Below are 19,999 nucleotides of genomic sequence, written 5' to 3'. Positions count from 1 at the left end.
TCTTTTAATCAAATCTATTAACACTTGCACTCCATTCCCTCCAGCAACAAGAGCAACTTTATCATAAAGTCGTAATTCCTGATATATATGGAAAGATGATGCTGTTGAAGTACCATCAATAAAGCAGATGTTCCACAGTGGTTGTGATTAATTTGTGCTGATCTTAATACCACCTTGCTCTTGTAATCAACATTTACATTTGTAAGAAGGTGGAATCTGAGAGATGGTTTACTGCTATGATCTGTAACAATGGCAAAGAAAGAAGCTAGTCGTCTACATAAAGACTAGATCAATAGTAACCACACAAACTAGATATAAATTTGCAAAAATAAAAAAAGGTATTAACTCTATAACACTAAAGGGCATTTTATCTTGATCCTAATTGGAGGGCAATGGCCAAAGACTCTGGGATTTTCCTTCTTCTTCTCTATGTTAAATAGTAGAATATGCATGAATATTTTTCAGGGAGGACTTCTAAGTTCCTAGTATCATAGAGTGAATGGTTTGGATGACTGACAGGTTAAAGATAACTTTTATGCCAATGGTTATAGCAACTGAAGAGAAATTAAGTGATTTAACTTTTTAAAAATGCTTTTTTTTTCTTGTTAAAAAACAAAACAAAACATGAGATTCTAACAACCATCCCACAAGACTTTTACTACCAGTGTAGTCTGAACCCAATCCTAGGGAAGGTGAGAAGTAACTAGGATCTCCAAGTGGGTTTTAGAACAAGGCCCCATCCATGGACAGCCCTGGAGGATGACTCCTGAATGCAGAATCCTGCTGCTTTCTTAAAGCTTTAGCTTTTGCTCAGTTTTCCCCCCACTAACAATTATTCTAATATAGAAGTCAAATCACAGTGATTTCTTTGTGTTTCTAGATAAGGAAACCCAACACATTATATGATCATCTTTAATATTAAAATCTAAACAAATGATGCAAATTCCCTATACTAAGGAGATAAAAGGGTTCTATAACAAAAAAGATGCCCCTAAGTGCAATGAATGTTTTGAGATAGTGATTACTCTTCGACTCGAAGAACTGAGGCAAAGGCTGACTGAAAACCAAGTACTCTGGAGGGGTTTTCCCCATTAGGTTGGATGTGGAACTCTCTGCAGGTATTTCAGCAGAGGAAAATGAGTTCTCAACTAGTATCAGAATGACCAAGAAAACATCCCCAAAACTCCAGTTACAGTATGAATGTTGATGTGTCTTATACCTTTTAGAGCTCAATAAATACTTTTTAAATTTCTTCATTTAAAAAATTAACGTGTTTATAAAAGCATTTATTGTAAAGAAAGAAAAGAAAAGGAATGGGAAGAAAACAGTCCCCCAAAACTGTTTTCTTGGGAAAGACCTGACTTGATCAGTTAACACCGTTCAAGCTTCCTTATCCCCACTCTCAAGGTCCTAGCTCATCATTTATTAGACAAATCATTTTGACCACCCCCTTGTGCTCAGCAGTGTTAGACAGTAAAGAACTCATTGGGCATCGATGGCAACAGTTCATTATTTGGTACAGTGTATTCCACATTATCGCAACTACCGTGAGCAGAGAGGCTCCAGAAGGCTTCCCGGAGGAGGCGCTGCCTCCCATGTGGGGTTAGAGCAAAGGGAAAATCTAAGGTTTGGGGTTGCTCTGGTGCTGAAAACCACGCTCCTTGTGATCCAGGCACAAGCCCCTTGCAGAAAAGAGTAATGGACAAATATCTTGTTGATCTTTTGGAGAAAACTGAGTCTTGCTTACCGTCTGTGCGGAGGAAAGAATGGAAGGGATGGAAGATTAAATGTACCAAACCTCCTCTCCTCAATAAGCCGTGCACCGCAGCTCCTGTTGCCGAACCCCGGGAAGGAGCATTCCAAATGCCGAGTCCTCTGCAGCGGGAGCGGCGGGGCCCCGGATGGCCGAGAGGAGACCTTGCCCCGCGTTGGCTGCCGGGCGAACACGCGCAGGTTGGGGGCACTCCCTTCCGTCCTCCACCCTGGCCGGGGTCTCCTGAGCCCGCACGACCCTCCTGAAGATTCGCCAGGGCTGTGGCCTACCTAGCACACCGCGGGGATTTGTTTTGCGTCTGGAGCTTCCCTGGAGGAGGCAAGTGGGGCGCAGCGGGAGAGGGCCGGAAGGCAAGTCCCCTTTGCCTTCCCACCCCCGCCAAGGGTGCTTTTAAGTGGGTGAGTCTCTCCTAATTAATTCAAATTCCCTTCTCGCTCGCTTGCATCCCTCCAGGCAGCGGGAGCTGGAGTCTGCAGGCCGAGCCCTGGTGGCTGGAGCAAAGGTAGACCTAGCGTGGGCGCGGTTGGCGGACGCCCGTGGGAACCGATTCCCGACATTCGAGAGCTGTGGCTGGGCTGCTGACCCGAGGAGTGAGAGGAGCTGCGGGCCTGGAGTTCCCGCCTTCTTTCTTCCCCTCCCAACTCGAGGCTTGAAGGAAATCGAGACGCCGGTCACCGAGATGCCCAGCGCTGGGCTAGCTGCACCGCGCCCTCGGGTTTAGGGGTAGTGGGCGCCCCGGGCCGCAGGACCGCCCTGAGTCCACTTTTTTTCTTATCCTTTTTGTCCTTTTCCTTTTCACTCTTCCCAACCTTCCTTGCCCCACTGTTAGAATTTTTTTTTTTTTTTCCCTTAAGTGGAACTTCCTTTTTGGGTAGAGAACAATTTTTTCTCCTCTGAGTATTTCCATAGGTTACACTTAGGCTGCTGAGTGGCCTTGGGGAAGTCACGGAAGTTTCTGGGCCTATGTGAAAAGAGGTGGATGATGTTTTCTAGGACTGATTTCCTGCAGATGCTTCTAAAATTCAGCCCCAGAGGACTCTGACAAGGGAATGAAGGTGTTTTTTCTCCCTCCCCACCTCTCTACCAACTGGACGGAGATGTGTGCATGAGCACATAATCATCTGGAAAAGAAGGCTTTTGGTACGAGTTTTACATTAAATTGAAGGAGGGAACGAATTTAACTCTTAATTTGAAAAATTCCAATATAAGACACCCCCTCGAGAAATAAAAGTAAGGTGATAATGCTTAGACTCCTTGGATGATTTTGCAACATTTCTTTTCAGATTTTGTTTTGCGAATCCGCCCCCTTGGCTGGTTTTGCCCCTGGGGGAGCAGAGAATGACTCGTACATTCCTAAGAGGGCAAGGGGAGGGGATGGTGATGGTTAAGAGTGAAGCTGGCTCTGGGTGTAACTCTGCCAACTGTTAGAGGAAGGCAACGGGGAGGGTGGTCTTTTATGCGGGTTTGGGATCTGGTTACCTTTAATTCGCCCAGGAGGCCGCGTCTTGCACTAATTGGCGTCTGTCAGCGGAAGGCTCAGGTTTCTCCACTTGCCTCGGACAGTGGAAGCAAAGGGGCAAAAGGCAAAGTAATCGCTCAGCCAGAAATACGCCAGGCCTCCGGACATCATGGGCTTCTCCTCAGGCCCAAGGCAGTGGAAGGACTCAAGACCAGGAGGAGACTCCACCTTTTAAAAGTCCCTTTCTCGCCAGTCTCTTTCGCTTCATCCGTTCAGGCAGCAAGGGGCTGGATTGAGTTCTGCATCCCTCTTAGAAAAACCTACTTTTCACACCTAAAATCGAGTTATTCAAAAGCAAGCCAACCACTGCAGGTGCTTGGACTGGAGTTTCTCTGTCCAAAAGCTATTAAAAAATACCACGCTCCTTACATACCCTTAGCTTTTAAACATTTTTCACCGACACCACCTCACCTAAACCTGCAAGCCCAGGCGGTAGGCAGACTCCTCATTCTCACTGGGGAGACAAGGAAATGGAGAGACTCAAACCAAGCAGTTTGTCCAAGATCACAGTCAGGAATGCCTAATCCCTGATTGAGAACCCCTCTGCAAGGCCACTCTCATTCCACTGCTTGCTGTCCTCCCCTCCCATGAACTGGACACACAGCCCTATGACTCTGCCCAGGCACTCTGAGGATGCCCTTCTAACCTGCCCATTCACCCCCCAGGGTGGAATCCATTCACTGATTTATGCTGCAGTTTTTGCCACCATCACAGACACAGGTGATGTCTGGTGGACACATGGCCCTGGAATTAGCTTTCTTTCAGATCACATTCTCTTTAGGACAGTTCTTCAAAGAACCCATATTAAAACTCCCAGACATGCGCAAGCACACCCACACCCACACATATCCACACACCCAGCCTTTCATGTTCCCCTCACTGGCAAGATTCTTCCTATAAACCATTAAAAAAAAATAACCTCAAATATAACTCTTAATTGCCTCCAAGTCGATGTTTCCTCATCACTAAACTTTATAGCTTCCTAATCTTTAAGACAAAACTCCCTTCGGGACTCTGCCCCTTCCAGGAGTCAGGCCGAGAAAAGCAGCATCTCCGATACTCGACCTAGTGTTCCAGACCCAGAGGATGAGCAAGGGTGTCAGGGTGCTAAGATCCTGGGAGGCAAGGAAAGGTCTCCGAGGGCTGGGGCTGGACCCTGGGAGACAAACCGCTAAGTTTTCCATCTGCTGGTCGCCCCCTACAGGTCATTTCGACTAGCGCAGCGAAAGCCGGTTATAGCTCGGGCACGTATTTTGCTCTAGCCTCGGTTCGCACACCCCTGGACCTCCGGATGCACCTTCCATCGACCGAGAGATATGTGCGGGGGCCCAACGCAAGCACTCCGCCCTGGAGATGCTCTGAGGGCTACAGGCCTTGGAACTGGATTAACTTCCTAGAATGAGTTCTGGACAAAGTGGAAACCAGTTTAAATTGGTGTGTAGCCGAAAGCCAAAATCCTTCCCATAAAAATCAACAGACATTCTCTTTTTATTACAAATAAATCTGTCTAAGTGGAGTAAAAAACGGGTATCAATTGTGTTGCCTTTAAATCTTAAAGGGAAGAATTTCAGTGTCTTGTCGCTAGTCCCGCGTTCGGTCACATCAAGTATGTTTCAAGATCCCCCCTCTCCTGCAATTGCTTGCGTTCATTACATGTATTTCCATTTTCCCTTCTACTCTAAACCTTCATAGTATAACAAGCTTAAACCAAGAAGAGTTTTTCAGAAACGTGTGGTCAGACCTCTCTTAGACATCTGCCAGGATGTCTTAAACAGCTGCTGGCCGTTTTGGGGTCTGGATCTGAATATCTCCTAAACTCCAATAAATAAAGGGGACCATCTCCAGGCTCTAGTTCAAGGTTGAGAAGTAGCTGGAAGGAAAGTTGTAGGCAGATCTCTTCCCTTCTCCGCCTAATGGATTGCTGGAAAAGGCCCTGTGGGTCTCAAGCGGCGGCTTGTGGCCAAGTGTCAAGCTTCGGGCTCAGGCTCGGCCGGTATTGCTGCTATGCGTGGAAATATGAGAGAGTAATTTTATAAGTAACAAAGGATCAGAGATGGTATGAGGCTCCTGTTATCCAATGTCATTTAGAAGCCTTGGATCAGCAGCTTCTTGAGGCTAAAAGTGAATTCAAGAAGCCCTGCCTTTCCCTTTTCCCAGGGGTGTCAGCTAAATTTAGAAATAACCTCTATGTGTTTGCACAAATCATGTACCATTTGCTGTTTGTGTAAAAACTGATTAGCCAGACACAACTGTGAAACAACTTGTTACTTTTATAGCTGCAACACACAAACAAATTTAGATCCGTTTAGTTTTCCTTGTAAAAGGAGATTAGGAAGGCCCCGCCTGGAGACTGTGTGGTCCATAATCTCTTCTCCGTGAAGGTTACTGTTGCTTCTTTCAGTTGTAGTTGATTATCAGGTTCTTGTTTATCGAGTTAAACTATCTCAACCGCCGCAGCTTGTTTTCTTTTAGGACCCTGATCCAGAAGGACTGTTTACTCAGGACACAATAGTGTTTGCTGTTTACTGGGAAAAAAGATTCGGTATTTGCGATTCGTCTTTCAAAGTGACTCCCTTACTCACGCCGACAGTAGGGAAAGAAGGCTTGGATCCGAAACCGGGAGGCACCTCCACCATCTGGAGGCAAAGGGGACGCTAGCTAGAGGGACTGGCCGTGTTTTGCAAACAGGACGCGCAGAGGGCCGAGCTGACAGTACTGCTGCCACCCGCTCCAGTTTTAAAAGCGATTTCGCATAAGTAATTGTAACAGCTAAATTAATTACAAAATAATAAGAATTGATGCGGTTTGAGGATATGTTGGTGGTGATAGGAACCGGCCTCCCGCGTCTAGATGTTTCATTTCTACATTAGACCTTTTAAGGCTGCAGCAGCTGAAATGCACATTAAAAATAATTCACGAGGACACCTCCCCATTCCTGCCCTATGATACCGCATTTCACACTAACCTAGCCTAAGGTATATTTCTAAAAAGTTTAGAAAGGTGTGTGTGTGTGTGTATGTGAACCTACTTTAAAAAGTGTTTAAGACCACTATTCCTTGGGCTTCAGAAAGGCCGCATGTCGGAGGGAGAGAAGACATGCATAGGAATCCTTCAGAAATAGAAACTATGTTGTAGGTTGATAATTGCCACAGAGAGTAGGTACCTTACTTGAAAATACTATGAAAAAATAAAGCAACTATATATTATCTCTCAGGTTACTATAGACTATATAATTCCACAGCAAAATTTAAAATGCTGTTATATACATTTAAAAAAATCAGCTGGGCTTATTTACCACTTCGACTTAAGGAATGAAAATAAATCATTTCAAAAACCTAAGATTTAAATGCTAAAATGAGGAATATGTTTGGAATTTATATTCTTTCCCAAGGTTAACTGATATGACTAAGAACTCTCATTTAGGAAGATTTCATTGTGGAAGACAGTTTGGTATTTTTTGTAAAAATAATAGATTGTGCTGTTGTTTAGACTTAGAGGGTTTTTGTTTGTTCTAATGGCAGCTTATTTTATTTACATAAATATCTGGTCATTACATTAAATGGAATCAGGGTCCACATCCCGATTTTATGTAAAAAGTTAAAATAAATATATTAATGTGATTTAAATTAGGCATATACTTTCCTTCCTCCAATTAAATTTATCTTAGACTCAGATTACGAATTAGCTAAGTTTGAAAAGGTCATTACTTAAAACTCAAATTTCTGTAAAAGATAAATGCAAATACCATTTTTAAATCTTGTCATTTGCCTCAGACAGCTAAATAAAAATTAGGATGACATTTAAAAAATTTATTTACAAAGTTTTGTACAACACGATGGAATAACATTTAGAATACCATATATATTCATCCATATATAAACAGACTTTTATAATAGAATGACACTTTTCGCCTTCTGAAAATTTTTTTATATTTAAAATCTCCCAACGTCTCTATACATTTTTTTTCTCACATAAAACTGCGGAGAGTGAACCTTCAAAAAAATGAAAGTTCAGAGCTCTAATCTACTGAATTTATTTTTTCTTAAAAAAATAAAAACCCCAAAAGGAAAGTCAATAATTTTTATACAAATATGTACAAGTAATTTTCCTCCCATCCCCACGCCTCAGAGCAGGCGCCGTCGGGGCACATTTTTGGAATATTCAGTTTTCGGTTTTACCTGTAGGGAAAGCTAATCCCGGCGGGCTCGCGGTGAGAGTTCGCGCCGCCAGCCTAGGTGTGAGCGAGAGGGTGCAGGCCGACAAAGGTCGGTGTTGAGGGTCGGGGAGGGGGAGGAAATGGAGGATAGTCAGAGTCCAGGATTGGGCAGGGGGGCCGGGGCGGGGCGCGCAGCCTGAAGTGCAGCCGCCTCCCCGGGCCGCTGCTGGGCCCTGCGACCCGGCCACCGGCGCGTCCCTATTGAGCAGGCCACTTGGCTTGCGCTGCGGCGGCGGCAGCCGCGGCGGCCGAAGCTGCGGGCTGCAGGAACTGTCCAGAGAGCGGAACGCTTAGGATAGGCGCGATGGTGGCCGTCGTCCGGCTCAATGACAGCGGCTGGTGCGAGGCCATGAGCGCCGCCGACTGCACGGTCCCGGGCGGCCGCAGGAAAGACTGCGCCGTGCCGCCCCCGCCGCCCCCGGAGCCCCCAGTTACCCCGCCACCCCCAGAGCCCACTGCTGAGCTCCCGGGCGCCGCGGGGCCACCGCCGATGATGTTCTCGATGCTGAACGACGGCCGCGCGCTGGGCTCGGACTTGATGAGCGACGCCGTGGTGCCCGCAGCGCCCGCCGTGCCCGCGGCGGCGGCGGCGGCGGCACCCAGGCTGTTAAGCTGCAGCTGCAGGCCGGGGCCGAGCTGCGAGCTGAAGGCGGCCGCTTTGCGGCCCAGCTCGCCCGAGGGCAGCAGCGGCACCGCGGGCGGCAGCACAGGTGCCACCGGTGGCAGCGCGTACGGGTACTGGAGCGCGGCCGCTGCTGCCGCCGCAGCCGCGGCTGCTGGGTGCGAGTAGGCGCCGGCCGCGGCCGCGGGGTGCAGGCCATAGGGGCGGCCATAGGGCCCCGCAGCGCCCGCCGCAGCCGCCAGGCTGTAGGCGCCAAAGCTCTGCATCATGAGCGCCGTCTGCTCGCGCAGGTGCTCCTGCTGGTGGCGCTTGAAGCGTTTCCGGCGCCGCAGGAAGCTGCCGTTGTCGAACATGTCCTCGGACTGCGGGTCCAGGGTCCAGTAGTTGCCCTTGCCCGGGTTGCCCGGTTCGCGGGGGATTTTGACGAAGCAGTCGTTGAGCGAGAGGTTGTGGCGGATGCTGTTCTGCCAGGCGGGGAACTTCTCCCGGTAGTAGGGGAAGCGGTTGCTGATGAACTCGCAGATGCCGCTCAGGGTCAGCTTCTTCTGCGGGCTCTGCAGGATAGCCATAGTGATGAGTGCGATGTACGAGTAGGGCGGCTTCACCAGGCTGTTCTTGGGCTTGCTCGGAGCCAAGCCGCCCGCTGCACTGCTGCCCGAACCCGGCCCGCCGCTGCTCCCGCCACCCTCCTCGCCGCCAACTCTACCCTTGCAGCCGTCGGCCTCGGAAGGGCCCGCCTCGCCCCCTTGCGCGGCCCCTGTTCCAGCCGCCTCCTTGGGCAATGCCAGGGGCTGCTGGTGCGGTGGCTGAGGCTGCCCGTGGTGGGGTGCCGCCGGCGTCACCTCGTCCGCCTCGTCCAGGCGCAGCTCCGGCGGCCCCGCGGGGCTATCACAGCCCGCGTCGCTCTCCTTCTCCTCCAGCCCGTCGTCGCCCTCGCCCACCACATCGATGTCCACGTCCTCGGCCGTCAGCACCGTCTGGCCGGACATGTCGCTGGCGCTGCCGCCACCGGAGAGGGTCATCCCTCCTCGGGGTTGGTGGCAGCGGAGGAGAAGGAGCGGCAGGAGATGGGGGTCGTCAGGGGCTGCCGTTGAGATCAGGGGAAGGGGATTTGAGCGTCCCCGAAAGACGGGGGTCTGGGAGAGGGGAGGGGGACCTAGGTGGTTCGGGGCCCTCCCGGTTTGGCTCACTCTCGGCGGCGCAGCATCGCGTGGCGCGGGCGCTGCGGGCCGCCCCCCGCGGGCGTGCTCCGCAAACTCCTACTGTCCCTGGCGCTCGGTACTAGGCGCTCGCTGCTGCTGCCAGCCCCGGCCGCTTCTTCACGCCGCGCCCCCTTACTTCGCCCGCCTTCCTCAGCCTCTGGACCGGGCGTGGGGAGCAGGAGCGGTACAGGCGGGTGGGCGCGGGACGCCGGGCACCAAGCAGCTCGGGAGGGCGCGGACAGGGGCAACGAGGGAGGGGGTGTCAGGGACGCCGAAGCCCCCGTAGTCGAAAGTCCCGTTTTAAGGACTGGCCTGATAGATTACTTTCTACTTAAAGATCCAGTGGGAGGCGGGGCCACGTGACCGCGCGTGACGTCAGGGCCGCTGCGGTGCCGGCCAAACTCAAGTTGGTTCAGGGAATTGTCAACAAAGGGATGAGGGACGCTCAACTCAGCGCCGCACCGTGCGCCAGCGTCCCCCGGACCCCCGAGGGCGCCCTGGCTTGCCCCGGGACCCCAGCCTAGGCTGGAGCTCTGCGCTGGGGTTGAGGGAGCCTGTGGGTGTCAGTGCGGAAGGATGGGTGTGAGCAAGCGAGGGCGTGGGCCTGGGAGCGTCAGGCGGACCCGGCTGCATTTCTGCCTTTCCCCCGTCCCCTTTGCCAACACTCCTTAGGAAGGGACTGGGCGACAGAGCTTGGTAGTATCTGTTTTTTCTTTGTGTTTTTATTCTTTTTAGCTCTAACGAGTAAGAGATGCGCATCCGGCTCCGTTTTGCTAATTGGACTTAAGACCCCCAACCCTCCTGCTTCAGTGCTTATTCGGCGACAACACCCACTGATTGCACGCGCTCCCCTGCCCCCAAAGCCAAACAACCCGGGCCCCAGCCTTTGCTTTCCCGGCTAGCTGTGCGAGTGTTTATATATATATGTATATGTATATTTTTTCCCCGCGCGTCCAACATCAGCTGGGGATCCCGAAGGTCAGAAAATGGCCATTGATTAATCTATTAGAATAGTTGCCGAGAGAAATAAAAACGACGTAAAGTAACAGGGAACCTATAACTATAGAAACCGTAACAAGCTGCTCGGAGTTGTTAAAAGACTTAGCATGTGAAAAAGTCGGAAATGAGGCGCTGGGGAAGGAGCCGGGACTGGCAGCGGCCTGGGTAAGTCGAGTGGGGCTGGGAAGAGGCTTCTGGGCCTCCAGGTTATGCGCCACACCAGGGCTGAGACTGCCGAACGACACCGGGAATGAGACTGTGTGACTCCCCTTGGGCTGGGGCCCTACTTCTTGGGAGCTGGGGAGGGCGCGGGGGTCGGGTTTACCGGTGGGCTGGGTACTCAGTTGCTAATAACGTGGATTCTTTCCTTTAAGGCTTAGCTAAACCCTTCAAGATTTAGCTTCCTTGGTAACCAGCAGCAGAGCGGGTGGAGAAGGAATCAAGGATGTGGCCAGTACACACCGAATTTTCTTGGCAAGGGAAGTAAGTGATGGTAGGAAAGACTGTGGGGATTTAAAGAGGTTGGGGCAGGGGTGTGGGGGGACCGCAAACCGACTCCGAGTGCGTGGCATTGCTGGAGCAAGTGGACTTGGAGCAAACACATCTCCAAGTCGTGCTCCTTGACTGGGTGAATCCAAGGTGCAGCACCTCTTCCCTCCCGCATTTTTAGGCCAACTCACCAGAGTCTCTGTAGCCTGCCTCGTGTGACGGGGCTCCTGGAATCCGAGCCCAGTCTGTCTGCTAAGGCCTGGGTAGAGAATGCTGACCCCACCAGAGAAGGAGCATAAGGGCAGGAAGTCGGAGAGGAAATAATTAGTAAAATATTTACAGAAGACACTAGAAAATTGATTTAACTCTTGGTGGACAGTAGTACTTCTGATTCCTTCAGTCTATGCCTAACTTACGATTCCTTCTACTTAGCCTAGACACACGAAGAAAAAATCTGTAAACTTAGTTTATTTTAGGCAGTGCGACACACAGATTGACTTCCGTCTCCATTAGATAATTTCTTGGATATAAACACTAGCTCATTGGATCACCACTTCGCAGGACGTTCCTAGTTGGGGCTGGGGTGAGGGTGGGGGCAGTTATTCCATCACTGAGGCGCCCGTGAAACTTAAAGGTTTTTCTTTTGTATGTTTATAAATCACCCCCCGGTTTCATCTGAGGCTAAAATGAATCTCTGAGTTGATTTCCGCAGCTGAACCGCTTTGTGGCCCGCAGGTTCCGAACCGTTTACAATGCCATCTAGATAGCCTCTGGAGAAAGTGACTGGAGCGGCGAGCTGGCTGCCCACTGCCCCTGGCTGCAGAGGTCGCGGCTGCAACTGTCCGAGCAACCCAGTAACTACAAAAGGAAGGTCGGAAGGCCAAAAGAAAAAGAGAGAAAAGAAACCGGAATTTACAAAATCATAAATTCCTTTTGTCAGCTTCCGCGGTCCAGCTCCGGAGGCAGGCGCGGAGGCTGGCGCGGGCCCCACCGCAGCTTGGAAGGCTGGGCGGGTGTGGACGCGTGCACGTGTATGCGCGCAGAAGGGTGGCGGCTCCAGGGACTGCCTTCGGCAGCCTTCTAAGTAATCTCCAGATGAGCCTGTTTTTCATTCCGCTGCCCTCCAGGGTTGGATCGCAGACTCCCTAGGAGCTGTTGGTCTCTGCCTCTCACCCTCCTTCGGACCGATCCGTCCCTTCCCCGGTATTTTCATTGGAACCTCCCTGGGGGTAAAGGTGGGGGTGGGATGGGGTGAACAACTCCCAGTCGCCGGTTTCATTTGTTGCGCTTTTTTCCTTCGACACAATAAAAGTCAAATTAATTGATTCATACCATTAATTAAGGCGCTTAGCGTGAAAAGCAACGCTTCCCCTCGGTTAGAGATCTATTGTGCTAATCTCTTGTTCAATCAGTGTTACCATCTGATGCCGGGTCTGGCCCTTATAGAAACTTCTCGACTCGATTAGCTAAATGATAAGACGTGCAGGACCTACTGGCTGTGGCCCCGACGTCCGGCGTGCCGGCCCAAAGGCTTAATACCGATTTCCAGCGTTGGCTGCCGATTTTCCCGCTCCCCACTTGGCTGGGGAACCCGTCGCTGTTTTCCTCCTTCCCGGCGGACAGTAGCGCCAGCGCAACATCCAGAGGCGGGAAGGAGGCAAAGCAGCAGCCCAGGGGGGAGGCTGGAAGGGTCCGGCTGCCTTCGCCGCGGGACGCAGCCAGGGCGGAAGGGACCGAGCCCCACGCGGTACAGGGACCTGCCCGAGGCCGACTAGATTCCGGGCTAAATAAATCTTGTTTTTTGTGTAATTGCAGTTTGCAGCTAAAAGCCCACAAGTTGTCAGTTACCGCCAAAAACTAGGACAGAAAGAGATAGAAGAAGCGAGACGGATATAGAGAAAAACCGATACATTAGTAGGGGTGGGAGGTGGGGAGAGAGTGTAATAGAGGGAACCGCAATATTGGGGAGAAGGGGGAGAAAAAAGAAATGTGGACAAATATCTGAGTCGCAGAAGGTTACTGGGGGAAATAGAAGGAGGAGTATAGACAAATTACTACGCGTGAGAGTGACTACTTGGGTCACAGCAAGCAAACTTCCCAGGAGGGATTTAAAGACGGCACCCAGCTGTCTCACCTGTTCAAATGTTTGAAACGTGTCGGCCAAAGGAGAATGGAATGAGGATCCTTCCTTTTCTCCTGGGCAGGCAGAGTTCGTATTACCCAGCTGGGGAAGCCACCACCAGGACGGGGACTATCAGGGAGGTTGGTGGTAGTGGAGGGGACCGAGATTCTAGCAACAAAACAGAAGTGGAGTCTGGATCGATAGGAAAGAAATTGAGACGTCTCGGGGGAGGGGAGATTTAGTGTGTGCAGTCTGGGGGGTGCGATAGCAAGGGTGGGGGTGGGGAGAGGTGGATGGAACAATTTATGATGGAGAAGGGGAAATTAATTTCAACTCTGTTTGAGTTCTTAGTGGTCAACACCGGAGGAGTGGCACGGTCAGAGTGTGCAGGAGGCAAGAATGGCCCACCTACTCTTCTCCAGGCCGGAGAGAATCCAGGTGGTCTCCTCCTCCTTAAAGTCAGAGACTATGCCAATGGCTTGAATAAATCGTTGGCCTATATGACAGAATCGTCACGCCCGCGCGCGGGTGCACTATTCTTCCCATCCGGGAAGATGGGACCAAGTTCCGCGCAGAAAGGGGCGAGTCTCCCACCGACAGCAGCCGCTCTCTCTCTGACAGAGGAAACAAAACGTGGGTGGAGTCCCATTGGAATATACCCTCCCCGCCAAGAAAACCGAAGTCGACTCCTTCTCGACAATCTTCATAGATTTGTTAAACTATTACCAGCTTCTGCCTGGATGGCCTCCACCGAGCAAGGTGGTAAGGGCTGAGATTATACCCAGGACCCCAACCCATCTATTTCCAAGTGGGTGGTATTTCCAACCCACTTTCCACCACCCTGTGTACCTCTCCAGAGCTCTTCGGAGTGGGGGTGGGGGTGGGGGAAGAGGCTAATTTAATGTTCTTGTTTGGATTTGCATCTCAAAACTTCATTTATTTTCAAGGTGCCCGCCACTCAGAGCCCATGCCAAGAAGTGCATATGAATGGCGAGAGACCAAAGGGAAAGGAGAGAGAGAGAGGATGAATTCGAATTTATTTATATTGGAAATGTATAAACATCCATTTTGTAAAAGGCAACACGTTTAATTAACGATGAGAGAGCAGTTAGGGGCAGAAAGCTAGTAAAATTGTGTGATAAATTTATGGCATTGTTAGCGTGCTTTTAATTATGGCTATTATGTTAATTATTTCACATTAGCATGGAGTTATCAGCAGCATGTCAGATTTAATCAAAACGAGCCTTTCTCTCGAAAATTGTTCTTTTCATCCGCAAGGAGAAAGGTCCTCGGCAGGATCGGGGCTTGAAAATGACTTGGCATTGAAAGCCCTAGTCTTTCCGACACGGTTTGGTGCAATGTGGCTCGGCCGGCTGTCCTCTGGGTCCCTCCAGGCTACCCTCGGCTCGTGAGGAGCCGAGGGCTGGGTTTTTAGGAATTCACCATTTTGGCCCCCTTCGGAGCCGACACTTCATCAAATGGGATCATTCTGTCAAACAATATGATGCTGCTCATTTTTATCTGTCCCGCGTTACAAAACCCCCATTCAGCCCGCCAAGGAGCAACAAAAGCCTCGGAGCGGCGCGCTGACAGCCACTGCCTCCCCCGCGCGATCGAGAAAAACGCGAGAGGGGTAGGGGAAAGCAGGCGGCCGGCGCGCGCCCCTCGCCGCCGGAGGGAACGCGGCCTACGGGGAACCGCGCGCTCAAACTGCTGGTCCTCGGGTGGGGCCCGCGTGGGACACGCCTCTCGCAGGTCCGCCCTCGCCTTCGGCCTCCCGGCGGGCTCAGGACAACGGGCGAAAGTTCGTTTTCTCCCCGCGAGAGACTCGCCAACCCAGGCCACATCGATTTCTTAATCACTGCCGATCTATATATTGGGAGCAAATAAATAGCCGGTTTGGGAAACGTTTCAATTGTAGGCTTGATAGTTGGAACGCTGACGCGGGAGGGCGCACAGAGCGGCGGGACAGGCGGAAGGGGCTTGTGGGAGAGTGGGGAGAGCCACTTGCTGCGGGAGCCTAGTGTGTGGGCGCGGGGCCGCCTGCCACAGGTCCCCGTGGTCTTGGACCTCGGGTAATGGCCAGGCCTCTGCCAGGATTCCGCTTTCACCTCTCAGCTCCCTCTGGCGGCGGGGCGGGCAGGAGCTCAGCGCTCAGCCCATGTCACATCCAGGCAAGTTCTCCAGGTTTCGTATTCCTTTATAAAGTTTTGCAACCAACCGACCTTGAGACCAGTTCCTGGGACTCGCAGGGGTAGAGGCCCCTCAGGCCCTGGGCAGCATGGGCCCACTTCGCTGGCCTTACGGCCCAGGCCCGCGGACACTGTTGCCTTCTCGTCCTAAGGCCGGGAGCGCCCCTCCTGCGAAAGACCACTCAGGCCCCGCCTTCCCGGGACATGGCTGTGGACCCGCCAGCTGTTGCCTTATTTTTAGAGCTATTCCATTCGCGCGGTTATATTTAACTCGATCCACTCCTCTGAGGAGGTCGTTCGGACATGAAATTCTCTACATCGCAACTTGGGCCCACCCTCCCTGACTTCGGGGCGGTCCCTCATGGGAAGATTGGAAAACCCCTGCTTAAGAATCTTTGACATCTCTGGAGCTTGGCTACCAGAGGAAGGCTGAGAAGTCAGTTCTAGGAGGGATAGCTACCCCGCCTGCAATGGCCACTGCATAGAGGTTTAGTTTTGTGGGGGGGAGGGGAGTATGGAGGAGGATTCAATCCCAAGGGAAGGATGCCCTGCGGGGAGTATTGGGTCCATTTCCTTCTTATGCAAGACCCAGAGTATCCAAGTGACCAGAAAGACCTCTTACAACTCTGACCTTCAGAAAGTTTATGACTTTTGTAATCCTACAGCCCTACTCCCCAACACACCCAACAGGACGCTTAAATTTGAATAGTATGTAAGCTTCTCAGTTCCAGCCTAGTCTTCCCTCTGCAAACTCTCCAGACCATGCTACTGGCTGTCACACCCTGGGGAAAGGACCCAATTAATAGCATATAGAAACATTATTGTAATACACACATCATTCAAACTGAATTTATAAACAATACAGAAGCCTCCTACTATAGGTACACATGCAGATGTGACATGACCTGGGATATCAAAACACACTTAAAATTTAAGTTCTTCTCTTTCTAACACTTCAAGGAAAGGACTTTCTTAAGTGTGGGTCCAAAGTAGGTATTTCTGGGTGCCTCTTTTTGTAGATTTCCTTGCAATGTATGGGAGATGGATGGAAGTCATACAGCTGAATTCAGGGGGAGAAGATAAATAGCTATATGTATATATATATATATATATATATATATATATATATATATATATATATATTCATTTACTGATTTCTTCTTTTATTAATACTTTGTTGAACAGCTCCAAACTCTGGAAAATGCTAAGGAGGAAAAGAAGAATTAAACTCAAGGTTCCAGGTACTGGTAGAGGAAAACAGAGCATTAAAATGTTCTTCTCAGTGGTTGGGGAATGAGAAAGTGTGAACCTTTCCAATATAGAAGATCGTACTGACCAGCTAGCTCTGACTTCAAGGGTATTCAGGAAAGCTTAGAGAGAAGTAAATTAGAACCTAGGATGCTTTGGGAAAACAAAGTATGAAGATGCCTAACTGTACTGCTAGACAGCCAGCGGGTACTTGGTCTCAAGGGAAATGGGGAATAGCTTGTGAGAAATAAACACATGAGAGAAGGGAGAAGGTACAGTATAAAAATAGACTTTGCTTAGAAATTTTGTTTAGGTCTAGTATGACCCCTACTTGTAGATTACACGGAAGTGCTTTGACTAATATATGGGAGAAATTTAAAAAGGAACATACATAAAAGGAAAAGATTCTGGGGAAGAGACTGAAAGGGAGAGACCATGGAAAGACTGCGTGGCAGACCCAGCTACTTTTCTACCCTTATCATATTAGTTCAACAAGGGCTAGGCACTGGAACTACTGGGTAACTAAGGTTAGGCTCCACCTTTAGAATGTTAACTCCACAAGGGAAGGAATTTTCACCTGTTTTGTTCACTCTTGTATTCCTAGCCTCTAGCCAAGCACTCCTGGGCAGGGTGGGGGTGGTGTTAGGAGGATGCTCAGTAAACATTGGTTCAATGACTGAACCACCGGTTAGACGCAACCCACACTGATGGGTGACTTTTTCAAGAAAGTCTGTAGCTAAAATATGGAGTGATGAGTTATAAATACTTAACACAGAATGTTACAGGAGTGCATAGTAGTCATATCTACTCTGCCTGAAAAAGAGGACTATGTAGGAAGGCTTCCCAAAGGAAATAATGCTGGAGCTGTCTTGAATGATGAATAATTGCGGTTAGGAGGATGAAGAAAGGAGCAGAGTTCTAGGCAGAAAACAGGATGAGCAAAGACACAGACACAAGACATAAAGAGCAGCATATAGTTAAATATGACTGAAATAGGACTTGGGAGAGTGGCTGGAGTTAATAGTGGAGAGGTAAATAACAGTGAAATCATGAGGATTCCTGAATATTGTACAAAGAGCCTGAAGTTGATAAGGAGCACTGAAGGGTTTTAACTTTATGATCAGCATGATCAGAGTAAAGTTTTGGAATAATCTTTTGGAACATGTAAATGATAAACTAGAGGGAGTAACACTGGAGGCTATTTCAGTTATCTCAGTAAGAGGTGATGAAGATGTGACTTAAATTATTGGCAGTGGCACTGGAGAAGAGGGGATGAATTGGAGAAGGATTAGAAGGATTTAGAATATAAACTTGGTAGGACTAAGTATCTGATTAATAAGGAGTTCACAGTAACTCCTAGATATGAAATATGGGTGTCTGAAGGAAATATTGGTATTGAGGAGGAGAATACACACTCTAGTTTCTTGCTCCTCAGTCACTCACATGACTACCCAAATTACCTACTTACATATTAATCAGAGCATGCTAGTCACGTCCCTGACCAAAAACCTCATGTTTATAGAGGAAAATCCAAACTTTTAAAGAAAGTATTTCAGGGGTGCCATGATGTGGCTCCAACTTAACTGCTAGTTTCACTTGTATTCCATGCTCCAGCCCCATGGAACCAAATTCCACTCCCAGGACATATCATCCCACACACTCCCATTTGCTGAGCTTACATACTGTCATTGCTTCAGCTATCATACTTGAACCCTGATGACTCTGAAATCTTTATTTGTAGTCTTGGCTTCTATCTTAAGCTCTAGACTGAGCTGTCCAATAGCCATTAGCCACATGTGGCTTGTTCAACTGAGATGGTGGTAAAGAGAAAATGCACGCCATATTTCAAACATTTAGGGGGAAAAAAATCTTAATTTTACTGTACATTGCATGCTGAAATGACAATTTAGGTACATTGGGTCAGTAAAATTTATCATTAAAATGAATTTACCTGTTTCTGTTTACCTTTGTAATATAGTCATTAGACATTTAAAAGTACATACATGGCCAAAATGTGTAGCTCACATTGTATTTCCACTAGACAGCACTGCTCTAGACTCTTATCTCCTACTAATTATCTCTACTCAGAAATTCCACCAGCACCTGAAATTCAGTATGTGCAAAATTGAACTCATCATCTTCTCCTTTCAGTCCATTGTCCAAACTGATGATAAGAGTGATTTGGCTAAAACACATACTCAGTCAAATCATTTCCCTGCTCAAAATTCTACATTAGTCACTTTCAGGATAAAAATAATAATAATCTGAGACTCTCAATCTCTACCTTCAAGGGCTTACAATGTCTGTCTCATGCTTCAGAACTAAACTGAAAACTCCTAGAAAAGTGGGACTATGTCTCTCAATCAGAAAACAGGAAAAGGCATTGCAAAGATACAATACATTAAAAAAATTTTTGGAGTGGTCCTTAACTATATGGGGCATACTTAATCCTTATAACAATAATATAAGGAAGGTACTATTATCCCCATTTTACAAATGAGAGTCTAAGGTAAAGACAGTCTCAGGAATTTACTCAAGGTAACACAACTGGTATATGATGAGGTTTTACATTTTATTTAACCCAATGTACCTAAATTATTGTCATTTCAGCATGCAATGTACAGTAAAATTAAGATTTTTTCCCCCCTAAATGTTTGAAATATGGTGTGTATTTTCTCTTGACCACCATCTCAGTTGAACAAGCCACATGTGGCTAATGGCTATTGTATTGGACAGCTCAGTCTAGAGCTTAAGATAGAAGCCAAGACTACAAATAAAGATTTCAGAGTCATCAGGGTTCAAGTATGATAGTTGAAGCAATGACAGTATGTAAACTCAGCAAATGGGAGTGTGTGGGATGAAGTATAAGGGAATAAAAGAGATAGCAGAAGGAAGCAAAGCACGTTAAAAAAAAAAGTAAAGTAAATAGAGCATAAATTGGGAGCAAGTACTATCATGGTAAGCAAGGAAGAGAGACTTTTGAGAAGATAAGAGATTTAAGAAGGTCAGATATTTCTGAGATGTGTTTTTATTATAATGTTATATAGATATTATAAGGGTTTGGCCATCTCTGATAGGAATTATCTAAATATAAGATTCCTTATTCGAATTCTGGTGAGACATTTATTAAGAGTAGATGCCATTTCTTCACACTGTCAAAGTTGTAAAATGTAATTGTTTAATTTTGTAAAACATACATATTGTCTCTTTCTATGAACTTGTGCCCCAGTTGCAGTGACCAAAACGTTCATTGCTACTTGCCTGGATAAGCTTACTTTTCAAATATAATTATATTTAGGGCCTATTTTATTCTCAGCAATGCCCAAATTTGGATAATAAATTATTTGGTCACCCCATACATAGTAGATGTAAGTTTCAGAACCTAGAGCATACTCAAATGACCCATCAGGTTGTCTACTGATGGACAGAGAAGTGCTCACAAATATAGGTGCCACAAACTATAGTCTTAATAGTGTCCCCGTTAGATCAGGGCTTCTCTTTGCTCTCTCTTTAGGTACTCTGAAGAGAAATTGAAGCAGCATAGCCTGCCAAGTAAGACAATGACTGAATCTTCTTTATGACCCAAAATATATATCTATACATTTCTATCCCATTC

General features: G+C 48.4%; 1 protein-coding gene and 1 long non-coding RNA gene across 3 annotated transcripts; both read right to left on the bottom strand.

The window, feature by feature from the left end:
- Positions 1 to 5,593: 5,593 nt before the first annotated feature.
- Positions 5,594 to 10,492, bottom strand: FOXD3 (forkhead box D3). Of its 2 annotated transcripts, none has more exons than XM_073234061.1 (2): positions 7,472 to 10,492; positions 5,594 to 5,818 (listed from the first exon to the last, which is right to left on the bottom strand). In XM_073234061.1, the coding sequence occupies exon 1, from the start codon at positions 9,151 to 9,153 to the stop codon at positions 7,708 to 7,710; it is 1,446 nt and encodes a 481-aa protein (XP_073090162.1). In that variant the 5' UTR covers positions 9,154 to 10,492; the 3' UTR covers positions 5,594 to 5,818; positions 7,472 to 7,707. The 2 variants fall into 2 exon arrangements, with proteins under 2 accessions (XP_073090162.1, XP_017513965.2); XM_017658476.3 differs by lacking the exon at positions 5,594 to 5,818 and having other exon boundaries at positions 6,864 to 8,685; positions 8,974 to 10,492.
- A 3,471-nt stretch (positions 10,493 to 13,963) lies between these two features.
- LOC140848691 (uncharacterized) lies at positions 13,964 to 15,298 on the bottom strand. Its single transcript, XR_012129794.1, has 2 exons — positions 15,169 to 15,298; positions 13,964 to 14,812 (listed from the first exon to the last, which is right to left on the bottom strand). It is a non-coding gene; the product is annotated as an uncharacterized lncRNA (long non-coding RNA).
- Positions 15,299 to 19,999: the final 4,701 nt, after the last annotated feature.

Source organism: Manis javanica, chromosome 4, assembly GCF_040802235.1.
Source record: "Manis javanica isolate MJ-LG chromosome 4, MJ_LKY, whole genome shotgun sequence".
NCBI lineage: Eukaryota > Metazoa > Chordata > Mammalia > Pholidota > Manidae > Manis > Manis javanica.
Note: the sequence above shows the minus strand (reverse complement) of the source record. Positions and strands in the feature narration are given on the sequence as shown.

Bases quoted from the DNA above. Each gene is read 5' to 3' on its own strand.
- FOXD3 (XM_073234061.1), bottom strand. From the start codon at position 9,153: ATGACCCTCTCCGGTGGCGGCAGCGCCAGCGACATGTCCGGCCAGACG.